At 38.5% G+C, this 16,909-nt stretch overlaps 4 protein-coding genes across 7 annotated transcripts; 1 reads left to right on the top strand and 3 right to left on the bottom strand.

Annotated features, from left to right (window-relative positions):
* Positions 1–9: 9 nt before the first annotated feature.
* On the bottom strand, positions 10–7,420 carry pak2b (p21 protein (Cdc42/Rac)-activated kinase 2b). 3 transcript variants are annotated; one of them, XM_026304764.2, is made up of 15 exons: positions 7,060–7,420; positions 5,820–6,194; positions 5,612–5,718; positions 5,311–5,461; positions 4,900–4,931; positions 4,688–4,801; positions 4,470–4,602; positions 4,309–4,372; positions 3,692–3,740; positions 3,231–3,343; positions 2,943–3,060; positions 2,716–2,815; positions 2,434–2,630; positions 1,034–1,171; positions 10–893 (listed from the first exon to the last, which is right to left on the bottom strand). In XM_026304764.2, exons 2-15 carry the CDS (start codon positions 6,007–6,009, stop codon positions 807–809), a joined length of 1,593 nt encoding a protein of 530 aa, XP_026160549.1. In that variant the 5' UTR covers positions 6,010–6,194; positions 7,060–7,420; the 3' UTR covers positions 10–806. The 3 variants fall into 3 exon arrangements, with proteins under 3 accessions (XP_026160549.1, XP_026160550.1, XP_026160552.1); XM_026304765.2 differs by having other exon boundaries at positions 7,074–7,420; XM_026304767.2 differs by lacking the exon at positions 7,060–7,420 and adding an exon at positions 6,639–6,998.
* Positions 7,421–7,858: 438 nt separating this feature from the next.
* Positions 7,859–10,914, bottom strand: pigx (phosphatidylinositol glycan anchor biosynthesis, class X). Its single transcript, XM_026304783.2, has 6 exons — positions 10,836–10,914; positions 10,393–10,480; positions 10,182–10,317; positions 9,599–9,812; positions 8,718–8,824; positions 7,859–8,603 (listed from the first exon to the last, which is right to left on the bottom strand). Exons 1-6 carry the CDS (start codon positions 10,897–10,899, stop codon positions 8,469–8,471), a joined length of 744 nt encoding a protein of 247 aa, XP_026160568.1. The 5' UTR covers positions 10,900–10,914; the 3' UTR covers positions 7,859–8,468.
* A 286-nt stretch (positions 10,915–11,200) lies between these two features.
* On the top strand, positions 11,201–12,594 carry cep19 (centrosomal protein 19). The gene is made up of 2 exons (XM_026304780.1): positions 11,201–11,551; positions 11,931–12,594. The coding sequence occupies exons 1-2, from the start codon at positions 11,422–11,424 to the stop codon at positions 12,275–12,277; spliced, it is 477 nt and encodes a 158-aa protein (XP_026160565.1). The 5' UTR covers positions 11,201–11,421; the 3' UTR covers positions 12,278–12,594.
* Positions 12,595–12,747: 153 nt separating this feature from the next.
* ing5a (inhibitor of growth family, member 5a) lies at positions 12,748–16,824 on the bottom strand. Of its 2 annotated transcripts, none has more exons than XM_026304778.2 (8): positions 16,400–16,824; positions 15,369–15,440; positions 14,987–15,153; positions 14,742–14,853; positions 14,558–14,654; positions 14,220–14,355; positions 14,023–14,084; positions 12,748–13,875 (listed from the first exon to the last, which is right to left on the bottom strand). In XM_026304778.2, the coding sequence occupies exons 1-8, from the start codon at positions 16,434–16,436 to the stop codon at positions 13,836–13,838; spliced, it is 723 nt and encodes a 240-aa protein (XP_026160563.1). In that variant the 5' UTR covers positions 16,437–16,824; the 3' UTR covers positions 12,748–13,835. The 2 variants fall into 2 exon arrangements, with proteins under 2 accessions (XP_026160563.1, XP_026160562.1); XM_026304777.2 differs by having other exon boundaries at positions 14,558–14,657; positions 16,400–16,821.
* Between the last annotated feature and the right edge of the window lie 85 nt (positions 16,825–16,909).

Below are 16,909 nucleotides of genomic sequence, written 5' to 3'. Positions count from 1 at the left end.
GGACAGAGCTCAACATACAATACTCATTTTTTTAATAACAACAATAGAGAGAAAGTATAAACCCTGTCAATCTAACTTTAATTTGCGTGTAAGGTGCACCTCTGATATCAGGAGACTAATCATAAAAGGGCAGAACTGCGCTGGCTCTGTCAAGTGTGTCAATTGAATAATGATACAATCACAGCACATGAAGGCAGTTCATGTTGACAAATGCACTGAAATGTTTCCTATAAAACCAATAAGAGAAAATGTCCATAAAACACAAGTCTATGTGAAAATAGCAAGTGTTCATTGAATGACACCTATTATATAACAAGAAGGGGGACAAATATGAAATTCAAGTATCAAAATAACTAAGACACTGACAAGCAGAAAAGGTCAATTACAAAGGTAGTAAAAATCATGGGAAAAGAGACACTGACAAAATCAACAATACATTAGGCAACATTTTGCATTTGTTTAAGGCAGTTGATTAAAAAAAACTAAACAGTTTTCTTCATTCCAAGTTAAATACAAGCCTAGCCCTAACTTGTCACCAGGAGATTTGTTGTACAAAATAACTATGCCCGACTCTGAACTAAGCACTTTAGTTTGACTTGTCTTCTGACGTCTGAGTGAGAATAGAGTTCATACGGACAGCGGTAGGGTTGTGCTCTACATTTTTGGTCTTCTTCACAGTGAGGTTTGTCAGGGCTTATAAGGCTGGTGCATCAATAGTGGCAAGTCACTCTCAGCCAGAAAATCTAAACGGTTGGCACATATGTGTGCACAGCATCATGGGAAGGCAGGGTAGCTAATTTAATCAGCTAACGATTGCCCTTCATGGCCTCCTTGGCTGCCAGGATAAGAGGTGTGAGACTGGAGAGCGGCTTCGCCAGCTTCAGGAATGGATGCTGCACAATAGGACAAAGATCAACAAGGAAAAGAAGAGAAGGAAAAGATAAATTACAGAATCAATCAATGTAAGTGCAACTTTACTTGAATCCCTGAGGAGAAAATGGAAAAAAAAAAAAAAAAAAAAAAAAGTTTTAACCTGCAGCAGCTCTTTGCCTCCGCCTCTTTTTTCAACATCCATTTCCAGGCAACGGTTGAGGAAATCTCTGAAAACTGGAGACAGTTTCTCAGGATTCTGAAGCTCGGGTGTGCCATTTGTGGCAATCAGGTATAATGCCTACAAAAAGGGAAGAGAAAAAAGGGAACTCAAAAAATCTCTGAAATCTTGTGTGCATTTTTTTACCCAGCATTCACAGAGCTACCCTTAAGACTTTCCAGAACTACACAAACACACACTACATGCTACACTACTGATAACACAACTTAAAAAGTTGTCAATCAGCTAACAATCATCTTTGCTTTTCTACTCTATTTTTACATGAGCGCAGGGCTGTACTGTCACCCCACCCCACATACACAAGGCTGAACAGTGGCTCCAGAGTCAGTGAAACACAGTGCTCACTAATCATGAATGTACCAAAATTTGGCAGTAACACAGACAGTATGAGCAACAAACAGCTGATGAACAAACAGAACACAAACTTATAGAAACCGTCTCAATGTTTTGCCTTGCCAGCCCACCAAAATCCCCATTTTACCTCTGAAACAGTACATACACTGTACTTGTTATGCCAGTCCTTGAGACGTGATGACACTTATGTTTAAATAATCCCTGGCAACAGCCCTGTGAGCACCCACTCCCTCCCCCCACAGTGTCTCCAAAGCATGCCGCGGGCAGTGGAAACAAAAGTGGAACCCAGAACCAGGGGTACAAGTTCAATTACCGGTCACTCATTTCCTACAGTGGAAAAAGACTAATAGAATAGACAAGATTCAGAACAGGCAACTGTAAACTGATCAACAGCAGGTTATTCAATTGTGGATTTCTGCAGGGTTCAGCACATTAAATTACCAGGTAGAAACAGAAGGGTCATGACCAAGAATTGTTTATTATTATATCAAAAGTTTTCTGTTCTTTCCAACAGTTTAACAATCATTTTAATGCATTTATTTATTTAAATTGATGCATAGATTAACCAATTTTTTTTAAAAAAAATCACTAATTCATAAAAATAAACACTTGTCTATTATGAGACATACAGTAGTTTGCCAGCACCTTGAGCTAGCAGTTTTAACAGTTTGCTAATACAAAAACACAGACTGAAATATTGAGTCAACTTTTGAGTGCCCAAAAACTTCCTTGAATTTTTGTGTTTCTTTGTTGCATTTGCATTGACTTGTAAGAGTTTAAGGATGGCAGATGTTGACAAACAAAATATTGTGCTTTCTGACATTAAATTACTACTGAATATCTTGAACATTACACTGTGCATTTGAATAGTATGACATATAAATGAGACACCCTGGCTACCTGTTATAACCCCACAACCTATACTAAAGATCACTAGACCAAGAGGACTTAAAATGTTCTCTACTCACTCGTAGTGGGTTCTCATTCAGGTAAGGAGGCTCCCCTTCGACCATCTCGATGGCCATAATACCCAGAGACCAGATGTCCACTTTTGGCCCATAAGCTTTCCTGGTCACTACCTCAGGAGCCATCCAGTAAGGCGTGCCTACCATTGTGCTCCGTTTGCTCTGCTCAGGAGTTATCTGGGCACAGAAGCCAAAATCCGCTGTTGAAGAGAAGGAGAAGAGTAAATACATAGTAACGGTGAAAGAACACAGAAAACCAGTTTTATCAGGCTGCATAGGACTTACTCAGCTTAACAGAGCCATCCATTCCAAGTAAAACATTGTCGCTTTTGATGTCTCTGTGGATGACCTGGTTGGCATGCAGGAAATCCAACGCTTGTAAACACTGCAGAAACAGAGACAAGTGGAAAATAGGTGAAGCATTGTTGAGAATGAGGGTTTTGTTTCACCTCAAACATTCAAATGAAGTGGGACTTAAATATGACTTCTTCGTCGTAAATTGTAGAGCGCACCTCTCGGCAAACAGCAGCTATCTGGGCCTCATCCATACATGTCTCTGTAACCACATCTGTCAGCGAGCCACCAGCCAAATACTCCATCACCACAAAAAGCTCCTCCCCCATCAGGAAGCTGACACACAAATTAATCATATATTATATTAAAAAAAAAAACAACACACAAATTAAACAATTTTAAACATTCAACAAGTTATAGTAGTACTCATCTGAATTAAAATCCATCCATACAATAACATTTTTTTTCCATTAGATTCTGCCTCACATAGGTTTAAAAAGTCTTACCTATCTAAAAAGTTGACAATGTTGGGATTCTTCAGCTCTTTCATCACTAGAATCTCATTGATGATCAGCTCCTTCTTCGGCTGCTTTTGTAGGTTGATCTGTTTAATGGCGACCTGAAGAGATGCAATGCAAGTGATCCAATATTTACAATTACCAAAATGAGACTATCGACATCTTATGGAAGTTCATTCATTCATTTTTCATTTTTCAAATCTTGGTAACCTCGAAATTAACTGTAGGTATGTATACTTTTTAAACCTGTCTTTAAATTGCCTACTTTCTCTAGTTTGCTAGTTGCTCTTACTGTAAAGCATGTCTGTATTCCATCCATCCATCCATCATCTATACCCGCTTATTTCCTTTGATATTTGTGTGTCACAGTGATATCCACTACTTTCTCTCATATGAGTCCCTCTTATCAGTCAACACATCTGTTCAGCTGTTAATAAATCACTCTTTACCTCCTGCCCTGTGGCAACATCAATGGCTGTGAATACCGTTCCTGATGCCCTTCAGAAAGAACAAGATGACCAGATTACTTCAATGCACATTGTAACAAACAGTCAACTAAAACTTGTGTGCAAATTTATTAACATAGCCAGGCGTGATTCGCTCAGTGCAAGTGTGACAAGACACTTTGTGTATAAGTAACTGGGTCTCACCATACACACTTGCAAACATAACACTATCACCGCAGAGACGTAGGGTACCTCGTCTCGTTGAAGTATCTATTTTCATTAAATCTGACAACTGATGATGCTGGAAAACTAACTAACTATATCAACTATTATATTTTTTCCAGTAAAGCTTAATTTGAAAATTTTATGTAAATTACACATCGCTGTTCTTACACAAGAGCAGGGGTTACACACATCAGTAAATTCAATATTATCCAAATGTGTCTTCTCTTGTGGAAAAGAACAGTCAATGGTGCAACAGATAACTAGATTTTCTTGAGAGAATAAAAGGCATCCATATTATTATCTAAAGAGTATAAGGCAGTACACATATAAATGAAAACCTTTTTTGGTTAAACTGTAAATTTAATAAATTCAGCAGAAAACTGATCTGCACTCACCCCTGACCAATTTTTTCATATCTGGTGTACTTCTTCTTGGGATCTCCAATGCTGACTATAGTTCCTGTAATCCGGAAACAATCACACATTAAGCAAAAGGTGAATGAATGTGACAGAAATAATTTCAATTGAATTTTATTGAAGTTAATAATGAGGTTTACTCAGTTTGTCCATGATCTCCTCATCTGACATCTTGCCCTTCTTTTTCTGTCGGTCTGTGGCCTTGGAGGCAGCATCTCCGTCTGGACACGTGCTTGGTGCAGGGATGGGGTCAATAACAGAACGAGTGTACACCTGCAAAACACACCAAAACAATGATCGGAAAATGTTACAATGAACCCCAAACATAATTATTATGATGTTATGGCACGTGACCTACACTCTTTGTATGTTCTGGTCGCGGTGCCACAACTGGAGGTGGAGTGTCATCATCGTCGTCATCATCAATGTCTTTGATATTTGGAGATGAGGGTTCAGTGCCTTTTTTTACAGGCTGATTCAGAATGAAAGACAAAGTCGTTACACTTTCTCAAACAAAGCATAGTATAAATTAAACATGACAATTCTTTTTAAAAGTCATGTAATACTTACAGACTGAGGTCCTGGAGTGAACGCATCTTTTTCTGTAAGGGAAAAAAAAAACATATAGGAAGCTTTTCTTTAAAAATGATAACTACATGTAGTGAAAGATTAAACTATGTGTATACAAAGAGTTTTATTTCCGTGCTAACGCTTTCTTGTATTTCCCATTATATTACTGGGTCACTCACTGTATAATGGAGGGAAGGCAAATCAAATTACATTCAGCAAAAGAGGAAATTTATAATCCTAAACAATTAACTTGTATCAACAAAAATGTTGGAACTCTTCATTTAAAGCTTATAGTGACACATTCAAACAACTTTCAAAGATCCTCTGCCATAGAAAACTAAAGAATTTCACATCAACTCTTATTATTGTGTAGCTAACCAAGTAAAACTGAAATCTAAGTTTCTGTCTCACCAGAAGATGAGAAGCTGAGGTACTTCTGGCGACCGTTGCCTGTGGAGTCGTAGAACTTGAGAACATCAAGGACAGCCTGTGGGTTTTTCTTCTGCTCTGACTTGGTGATGTTTGAGGTCTGGAGGAGTCGAGCCCACTGCTCTGGCATACCCTGTGCATGATAAATATACAGCATGATGTAATATGACAAGACCAAGATGCGATGTAAACCTTTGTTTTGGTCATTAGTCATGTGTCAAAACGTTGGAGTTAGTAGAAGAAAAAATATATATGAGAGAAAGACCAAACAGTGGAAGCTCACAGTGAATTCCCCTGTGACAGCATCAAACCCAACGTGTATGGTGTGTTCAAAATCTGAAGGTGGTGAGATCTCCGGTCGCTCTTTGTCTTTATCTTTCTTTCTTGCACCTGAAAGTGGATAAATCCTTCTTGAAATTCCACATGACAACAAACACTACACTTGATGTTACATCTTTCCTTTCTTACCAATTCCCACCTCTCAGTCTCACCTTTCTCAGCCCCAGAGAAGATTGAGATGATCTTATTGCGAGGTTTCCTCTCCTCAGGTACAGAAGGCAGCGGTTTAGAACTATGGTTGGCTGAGAGTGAGTCTTTGCCAGAGCTGGTGCTGAAGATGGTGCTGCTTATTCTGACTGGAGGGGCAGGGGGTTTATCCTCAGGGTCGCCGTTATCACACATCGCTGTACGGTTATGAGCCTCACAGGGCAAACACAGTGGGGGCACACAGTCAGAGAGGATGGAGAGGACTGCAAACACAGAGGGAGCGAAGCAACGCTCACTGCAGCATGAGGGACGCGTGTGCTCATGCACTACAGGAGGATGTGTCGAAGGTGGCAGCAGAAAAAGAAAGCACCAGGGTGTACCTGTAAGAAAAATCAGACATCGATGAGACCATCAAGATGATGTGCATGTTACAAATATAGCAGAATTAACTACTTCCTACTACATAACGAGTTTGTTCCTAAATGTTCTCTAAAAGCAAAAATTAACACTGACAACTGCTGCGCAAAGCACAAGCCCCCAATGTACAACTCACAGGGTGACTCAATGGAAGAACTGTGCAAATGACTGCACCAGCAAATAAATGATGTTAATATCTAACTAGCTGTGTCAGAGCAGACCACAGTGTTTCATTTTAAAGGAGAGACTGATGGAGGAACTAAAACAGTGAACATGGCTCATTGTGAAACAGCTCTCCCACTATGAGACTCTAGTATCACCCTGAGACAGTAGGTCTGGACAGACTTTAAATGTCGTATCTGATGCAGACAAAAACAGAAGAATAATGAAGAGTAGTGGTTTTCTACCTGTGCACTAAATACAGCGATTTAAAGCTCACACCTCGTTGATACTTCCCAAGGAAAACAGAGCAAACGCGTTGACTTTTAACCCGTTATTTTCCTATATAACAGTAAATCTATGCCTATGCAAATATGCCCTTCAAATCAGTAACAACACGGACGGCTAGTATGCTAATGCTAGCATGAACCGCTTGGCCAACAAGTGCGCTAGCTTCAAGCTACGTTAGCTTGACAGGCTATACTAGCGCCTGCAGCCCCCGTTAGATCCACCTTAAACCTGCAGCTAACGTTAAATAAACCACGGGCTTCCCCCGCAGGACACTAACAGAGCCAAGCCGTGACTTTGGCAGAGTTAGAGATGATGCAAAGGAAGAAACTATCCAGTACAGATGTGCTTTATTTGCAGGCTAGGCAAGACGACGCTCACCGGAGACTCCTCACCAGTCAGACTTTAGTGCAACTTAACTCCCGGACGATCCGCGCCCGCTTGGAAAACGTCGGTAAATCCGTTAAAAGTACTTCTCCTGTAACATCGGGCCTTGGTGGTACACACGGCGTACAAAACAACAGAAAATATGACTACATCTATTTACACTGCAACTTTTCTTCTGTCTTTTCGGCCCTTGGATAATTCCGCTATGGCGAAGGGGAAGCGGAACTAGCGACCCAGCCCTAGTCTATTCAATAAATGTTTCAAATGAATGGTGTGTGAAGTTTGGCTGCTGTCTGGATCCACAAATTACAGCCTGTGTGCAAATAGCACTGCTAATACACCGGGCACTAATAACACCCTTTGGACCGCTGGGAAAACTAGGAGCAAAGAACATGTTGAGACGTCACAAGCTGGAAGTAACAAGTTGAATTAAGTCGAAAAGGATTTTTAGGTAATGTAGTTCAATATCTGTAGAGGAGTTTTAAATGTATGATACCCAGGCCCTGCTGAGGGACACTTTGCAATTCCTGCAAGCTGGACTGGGAAATTTCAGTTCAATCATGGTAACAAAACTGTGGCAGACTCTTCACAGCACAATAGCTGAAATACACTTCTAATTATAAGCCTCTCTCTCTCTCACTCTCTCTATATATACATAGCATTTTGTAGTGATATGACCTTTTGAAAAAAATCCTCCACAATGACAAAAATGATCACTGCACTCCATGTTTTATCTACACACGCTGTAATGCAAAGCTGTTTAATGTAGATAATTGATTTTCATTATAAGTATTACAGAGCTGTGTACAGAACTAAAGTGCTTCCTAACTTGCCGAATTATACACTAGTCTTATGACAAAACAATTAGAACACAATGGAACAAAACTTTATTGTTAGAAAAAAAAAAAAAAAAAACTTACCTTCAAGTAAAAAATGACCAAGCAATTTTGGAGAACATATCTTTGCTTTTTCTTATTTGAAGTTTGCAGTTGAGATAAAATCTTAAGAACATGACTGATGACCACACCGTGTTGTGTTACTCAGTGTTGCACAGAGTAAATAAACAAGTGCTCCATGTTTGCCTGTGGCTATGTTCCTCTTTCTGAGGAGGAAACCTTACAAAAAATGTAGAGGACTAACGTCAACAAACATGTTTACATACAGTAACTCTGCGAAGCAAAACCTGGATTATGATACCACTTCAGTTATAAAATGGGGATTAATGTATTGTGTCACCTGAAAAGATAGGGTGTTCTGCATTTCTCATTGAAATTGATTCATTTACAGCTTTTGTATCTATCTTACAATATCTGTGTGGTATCATTTGTTCATGGCCTTTACTGTCTCTGTTCCATTTATGGTGAAAAATGTGAAATACCAAAATGTATGTTGACCATCACAGTTTAGATTTGATGTTTCCACATGTATCTGGACAGTGCCACACAGCAGATCATTGTGACTATAAGAGTTCCACAGCATACAGCTGTCACCAGAGACCCATCACCAACTGGAAGCTGTAAGCTCATGGGGCCTTGTTCCTACAAGATACAACACATTTTCAAGTGAAAAGCAAAAGGAACACTGGACATTTAGTTTTATGAAGAGTTTCAATTTTTTTTCTGAGGTTTTTGACAAAACATATTGACAAACACCTGCTTCTGCTGCTGCTGGATTTTTACCCATGAACATGTGCTTGAATTTTCAGCAGTGCAGGGGGCATCCACAACAATATGAGGCTCTACGTTGTTGAGAAGTACACCTATAAGGAAGAAAGAGTTTTAGATAAGGGCAAACACTTTTTCTTCCATTAGCTACATCTTCCTCATTGCACTTTGGGCAGTGTGTTTTTACAATATAAGGCCAGTGATTTTCTGTTTATTATTTCCACAAATCACATACATAAAACCTACTAACTTGCAAATATAAGACATACTAAAACCAACAGTGAATTCTGCATACTAACTAATTGTGTCCACATATTGGTTTACCATGTGAGTCCCATATACCTCTACTGTTCTCAGAAAACTATTAATAAAAACCCACCGATGATCTATGCTCTGTTTACAGTATGACTATAAATATTGATGTCACCCAGCGCAGCAGTGTGGCTCACTGGTGTGCTTTGAATAGTTTTTGGACAGCAACTGAAGCCTCTGGCACAGATGAATAGACTAATTCAAAATCTGGTTTACAGGCATTAAATTGACTGTTTGTTTTTTGTCTCTGTATAAGATTCCTGGAAACTTTTTAAAAAAGTAGAAAATGACTAACCTTACACTGTAATAATGAAGTTATTGTTTGGCCATATAAGAACTCTACACATTTTAACAGAATTGATCAGGTATTTTAACTTTCCTTTCTACTTATCAAAATTGTATACTGATATCCTGGAATAGTCAAGACCGGCAAACATATCACAGCTTTGTAACAAAACTGTTGGTTTCCTAGCTCTACTCTTTAGAAATGTGTTTCCTATAATACCAATTTGTTGTTTATGAAAATGGGGACATATACAGCTGCTAAACAGACTTACATTTGTTAATCCTCAGCAGCAGCTCTGGAGGTTCTATGTTGACAGATGTAAATGAATTCCCAGCAAAAGAGGGCTCATGATAGCGACCATGTATTGGAATTGCTACTTTTAGCACTCTTGGAATTGGTCCATCAAGGGTGGGATAGACATAGGTGACAAATCCTGAAGTCTTGTGAGCAGGCACTTCTAGGTCAATGGCTGAATCTAGCAAAACCTTACAGGGGAAAAGAAGTTTATAAATTCATACATAATGTATGTCAGTAACTTGGTAACCAGTCATGCCAAATTTCATTTATTATAAATCAAAAACCAAAATCTTTCATGTCCAGAAAGCATTTGCTGTGGTCAGGTGCAGCCTTTTTGCTTTAATTATCCTTGAAATGTGTCTACAAATGAGGATGTCTCATCTAAAGTTGGTAGTTCACAGATGCTTCCATTCAATCTAATTGGATTTGAGAGATTCTACCAGGAAAAGTGAGATGAACCAGGTCCAAGCACATGACGGGGATGTAAATACACTCTGAACCCACTGTTTATCAAATTGAGTGCTCTGCAAATCAGTGAGAGATTTTTCTGAACTTACCAGCCAATCACTCTGATTGCTCAGGAATGTAAGTTGGTATGGATCAACGAAGACTCCTCTGGGCCACCTATGAATCAGCAAAACTCTGACCTCACTGACCCCAGCAGGGCTAAGTTCAACCGTGGTTGCCACCTCCCTAAAACAAGTGACAATCACTTACTCGTTTTACTCACAATAAACTTTAAAGATAGAGATACTACACAGCAAATACCTGTGAAAACCCTTTTGGCCAATTTCCACCGACACTGAGGTGGATTCAAGCCACTGTTTCGGGAGACCACAATGTTTCTCATTCTCATCTGTAGAAAAACGTGCAGGTTACATTTATGACTAAACAAAGCAGCCGACTTTAGTGATATTTTTGTTAGTTTTGCCAAAGCACAGGAAACGATGAGGATGCAGGAAATTCGCGTTCGTGGTAAAAACCAAACAAACCAAATAACATGTTACATTTTTTGATATAGGGTGTTCTGGATTTCTCATTTAAATTGATTCATGTATAGCTTTTGTATCTATCTTACAATATCTGTGTGATGTATATATTGGTTAATCAATGTTAAACACTATAATATACAGCATTTACTAGAAACACGGAATCTGTGATTAATCTTCTCTGTTACAAGTGAATTTAACGAGCACAACAATTGACCTTACCCCTATCGATTAAACAATGGCATGTCGACAAACAGCTTAACACAAAGAACAGTACAAAATACATCAAAATAGTAATGGCAAACTTATAAAATGTGACAAGCTACATACAACTCGTACAGCTACTACTACAGTAAACTGAATTGTTTACGGAAAGGAATCTTGAAGGCCCCTTTCGTGTTTCTAGGGGAGCTGCAGTAGTGCCTGACTAAAAAAAAGAAGCTTAAACGGGCATCGCAGGAAACCCTAGGGCAACATTTTTGTGTAAAAATCGACATCCGCTAATCAGTTATAATTCACTACCGTCAGTTAAGTAAAACTGTATGACATTGTAAGTGTTCTCTGTAATATAGGCAGGCTTCGACGAAGACAGAAAGATTTGACTCTGTCTAACGTAAGTTCACGGATGTGCGTAGGTACCTAGGCAACGTCTAATCGACATCGAAGCCTAATTTCGATCAATTTCTCTGTTCATACTGCTTTGATCAATATTTATATGAATTATCAATTATTGTGAGCAGGCATCTTTGTTTTTTTTTTACCGTTTAATTTCAAGTGCACACGGATTTAATCCGGCTTGCCGCAGAAGATGCGTTTTGAAGCAAAGAGATGTGGAGTTCAGTTCAACCCTCCCTCCATAATTTTAATTTATGAGCACAAGCAAACCAAAACGATGCGGAAAAGAATAATGCCTGTGCGGAACTTCTCCAAATATTCTGGTAAGGCAAGACAATTTCCAAATATAGAGTCATACATGCAACAAAATCAATAAATCAAAAAACAGCAACAATAATAATAGCAATAATAATGATCAATAAATTGTCATCTAACCTAACTAACGCTACATATTATTTCACAATAGCAGTTCCAAGTAATCCCACTGGAATCCTTCCATTTCTCTGAATGTAGTTTTTAAAACAGTACAATCATCGTTCATAAGATCACTGTTAGGAAGATTTACAGCACAGAAGTACTCAGCTTCTAGAATATAGGAGATAATACAGTACAGCTGTGTATGGTACCTAATGCATACTTAAAGGCAACAACATACATACTGTATGCAGTGTTCAATACCTGCCCTCTCTGTTTAACCTCCAGACTACAGCATGGCTGCTGAAAGGCTGAAGAATCACCCTCGCCACAGGGACTACCTGGAGGGTGTATCCCAAAACCAGCTGGAGAAGCTTCACATCATTCTACGAGATCACATGCAGGGCTTCAGCTTAGAGCACAGCCTGGCCTCCTTCCGCCTGGACCCTGACGAAGACCTGAATAAACTGAACGATGAGGATCTTGCTCGCAAGAAAGGCCAAATGGACGAACTCTTTGAGAAGAACCGCAGACACAAAGATGATCCTGAATTTGTTTATGACCTGGAAGTGGATTTTGCCAAGTCCACTGGAGAAAGATGCAGTTGGGATGATGAGTCTGATGATGGATTTTAGAACTTTTAAATTCCAGTCTTTCTCAATAATTTTGTCTCTCTGGAATCAACATTTCATATATTATGTATTAAACTATTGTCTATGAGCAGTAGTTAAGGCAGTTTTTGTACTTTGATACAAAATATAACCATCCATTGTCAGTGAAAATGTTTCTACAGAAAATACCAAGGTCTGTGGATAATACAATGAATTACATAACTGGAAATGCAGCACATCCTTTCCAGGAATAAGTGGTGTAGATAATGGGTGGATGGATTCTACAAGTAACTGGATAATATGTTGTTTTGGAAAAGACATTGTTTATGTTCCAATTCTTCATCATCATCTACAAAGCAATGTACCTCTGGGCAAGAAAAAGAAAATTTGTAGATTACGTGCAACAACCCAATTGATGTCTGTTGAATGCCCTGTGGTCAATTTATAGACATCACACTCCATTTCAAACAGCAAAGAATAACATAATACATCTATAGCAGTGAATATTTATTTGTTATAAAATACTGAATTTTACAAAATACAAAGACTTTGGCTTTTATTTGTGGCATACACCTAAACGAATGATATTCACAGTTGAATATGAAAGATGATAAAATCCCATTAAATAAAATTTGTGTTCACTAATAAGCAATACACCAAATATACAAGTATCTTTGGAAAAACACTGTCCACAAAATATTGTTTCATATCACATAAAAAATATATGCATATATTTCCATATATGATTTGAAGCAATGTACTATGGCAAAGATTTAAATGAGATAAATTATATCATAAAACCAAGCCTGCAGTATCAAACCTCTTCAGGGGAAAATGTCATTCAAAGTGCTTAAATACCTCATTCAGCTAACAAGAGACACTGACTGACTGACCATTAGTACCATAATACATTCAAAGACGTCTCAGTTCAGGTTTTTGTTTAAGTCAATAATTAAAACAGAATTTACATTGTTTTCCTTGTTTGGTTGAAGCTAATAATTTTTTTCCCATATCAGTACCAATTGCAGTCCTTTATACAGTGCTCATGTATTCCCTAAGGAGGTAGTAACTGAAAAACAGACACATAATTCCTTTGACCACCAATATCTGGTAAGGATTTAGGTGTTTAAAAATGTATTCTCAGCAGGCTGTTCATATATTTAAAAAATAGTTCTTTATAAAACTGATAGTTCAAGTATGCTAAAGCCACAATCCAGGATTTCTGAGTATGTTAGTAATGGATATATACAGTATATGACTTGAAAACGTTCTGATTGATAATAGCTTGTGCAATTTTAACATCCAATTTACCCAGTGTACACAAATATTTAAGTGAATAAATTATTTTAAAGCTACTGGACAAAGACAGCCCAATAACACAGACACAGTAAAGCCAATAGAGGGAGGGATAAAGGTGCCAGAGGTGCACCTATGCTCCAAATCTGGATAAGGCCTTTAAAAAAAGCTGCATGACCCACCATATCTATCAAGAGTTACATGAACTTATATATATAGATATCACTGGTAAGCTACACCAAAATACATACATACATTATTAGCTAACAATTTCTGAAGATATATCTCATTTTTTCTTCCTGTCTTGGGTACATCTTGGACAAAACCTGACAGGATTAAAAAAAAAAAGAAAGATGTTTAGGCACTGAGGACAATCTCTAGATATTTAGAGCGATAATGACATAAAATTTTATGAAACAAAAACACTCCAGGTTAACCTTCACTTAAACAAACAAAAAGCTAAAAGTTCTTACCATTTTCCTTTGGGTTTTGTGGCGAGGTCAACACAAGCAAAGTGAAACCATTCAATCGGACACTGAAAAAGAAGAAAAATAGTCAGGTTTTTAAATGTCATGCCAAAACAAGTAGTCAAAATATTCTAACATTTATCCCATAAAGACATGTGCCAGATTTAATTCTAGCAAAAATAAGAATCAGAGTGTGAACCTACATCTGGATTGTCACATCCAATCATCTCTCCATATGAAACCTGATGGCACAGGCAGTACGTTGGCTCATTGGGATCAACTGGCATGTCCAAAACATCTGACGGCTGCATAGGCAGGAGAGCATCACTCAAGTCCGGGCTACAACACCAACATGACGCAAAGACGATGAATTAAACATAATTAAATAGAGACCAAAATTATGAATAATTTGCGGTCTGAAAAAAGAATGAGAATGTGAGAAATACAAGAATATCAGGACTGATAAAAATGTATAGTACAGATTCTGGAAGCTGGCATGTGGTAGTCTCTTGGCCCGACTGAGTTAGCAGCCCAAAGTCACCTGTTTTTCATCTTTTTCTTTCTGGGAGACTCTTCATCAGAACCTTTCCTCCCTCTCCCCCTGGATCCACGTTTCTCTCTCAGCCCCCTGGACTCAGCTTCTGGGGAAATATTTACATTTATAGATGTGCATACATCTGTTTTGCAGTGTTTAACAATAAAAGCATTTCATTTAGCAAACCTACTTTTTAATCCTCTTGTGTCTGTGCTTTCATAGCCGCTCACTTCCAGCTTCTCCTTTAGTTCATTCTCAAAGCGTGCCAAGTCTGCATCCAGTCTGCGGATATGTTTGTCCACCTATGATAAAATGTTTTGGGCAAATTTGCAACTTAAAATGATTGCAGCCAAAATGTTGACATATAGAATCTTAATGACAAGACATCAGATAAAAGTGACTGGAAACGAATGATTTACTACTGTTTGGACTGACCATCTCGTATGTCTGCATTGCAAGCTGAACCTTGTCATCACTGAACTCTTTGCACTTGCTGTAGGCATTTTGGATCTTCTGCAGGTGTTCCACTCTCTGTTCTGAGGCCAGGTTCTTCACATTTGCTATGTACTCATCAGCCAGTTTGTCAATCTCGCTTTTCTTTTCTAAACAAAAACAGGGTTATTACAGCGTTTACAAAAAAACTGTATTTATGGCAAAATGTTTTTTAGAACAGTTTATTTACATATAAAATTTGCAGACTTTAAAGCAGATCCAGAACAGGAAATCCACAAGTCTCATTAACAGATGAATTAATACATTTTTAAGTTCTTAAATTCACACAGCATACAACCACATAACAACAATATGGGATTATTACCTTCAGTCCTGTTGTCCAGGTCCCGCATCAAAGTAAAGTTTCTCTGTAGCTCACATGGTAGGTTTTCAATGCCTAAAGAGATTGATATAAGAATGAGGGCGATGGATATTACCATTATCTTTCCAAACTCATGTGGTGTCATTCATGGTAACTAGTTTAAAATTTCACTAACACCCTTGGGTGTCATTATGCGAGCCTGCGTTATACTTGATTTATTATGTTAGACCTGAAATAATTAATTTCAACTACAGCAGAAATTTTAGTTCATTATGTTAATTGTATGGTTGTGTTCACAGGAAAACAAACGCTACATTATGCTAATCAAAAATATAGACAAATAAAGAAATAAATGCAGTGTTTCAGGAAACAAACAACTATGAGGATAGAATATCATATTATTCACAACTTCCTATGCTTTAATTACTTAAAAAAATACGAATATATCATTGCACAGAAATGCAAACAATGCAAATGAACTTTTAAACAAGCGGTGTGAAGCTTTTATTTTAACACCGAGTGTGCTGGCCTCAACTAGTATATCCCGTTTATTATGTGTCCCGGCGCGTAAATGCTTACGGAGGCGCGGTTACCAACAGGTTACAAAGATATGGTGTCTGCTGTCCTTCAGCAAACTTAAATGTTGGCTGAAATGGAAACAGTTCACAGTCTTTTTACATTTAATACAACGTTATCCAACCACTTGTAGTTACCTAGCTGCTAGCTAACTAACGTTATATTAATTTGGCAGACCATGAAGCTAAGCCCAACCCCTAAGCTAACTACAACTCTGTTAGGTCTGTTTAGTGTCCAGCAGACAGAGTGTCAACCTGAGTGACATTAACAACCTACATGAGTTTATCCAACTTTACTCTGAAAGCTAACAACTCAGCTAACGACCGGACAGCTAGCGTTAGCCGCTAACGCAGTGTATTGCTGCTCTGCTGCCCGCCACTCGAAAAGTGTTTGACACAGTCAAACTAACCCTCAAACAGATACGGGTATGATATGTACTGATATCGCACAATACTCACTGTCAAGATAATGTTCCAAGTATATTGCAGTCGCCATTTCAGATTAGCTATTTGGTTTCTGCGTTGTTAGCTCTGTAACAGTTGCCCAGACAGCTGATGGGTTTGTTTTGTAACCCTGCGTTGCCCGGCGGTCAGCGGGTTGTAGGTCCTCCTTGCTTCTGCCAACAGTCTCAGGCTCGCCCCAACGAGAATGACAAACCGAAGTACACTTCTGCTGATCGACAGGTTCAGTTTCCCTCCAGCACACATGTACTCAGGACCCTGTGTTAGCTTGTGACTCGCATGCGCAGCCGATAGCGGGATCAGCAACGTGCAAGTCTCAAATGCACAAATAAAACTTTCCTGTTTGGTATCAATGTAGAACTGTGTACAGTAGTTTGTACACCTTATTCAAGTGATGTATTTCCTCCGTGTGTGTGTGTGTGTGTGTGAGTAAACATTTATTAGTCACATTACTTGCAGAACAACTATAAGATAATCAGTGGGTGGTTGAGGTATAGCATTAGCCCC

This window comes from Mastacembelus armatus, chromosome 4 (genome assembly GCF_900324485.2).
Source record: "Mastacembelus armatus chromosome 4, fMasArm1.2, whole genome shotgun sequence".
Taxonomy (NCBI): domain Eukaryota; kingdom Metazoa; phylum Chordata; class Actinopteri; order Synbranchiformes; family Mastacembelidae; genus Mastacembelus; species Mastacembelus armatus.
Note: the sequence above shows the minus strand (reverse complement) of the source record. Positions and strands in the feature narration are given on the sequence as shown.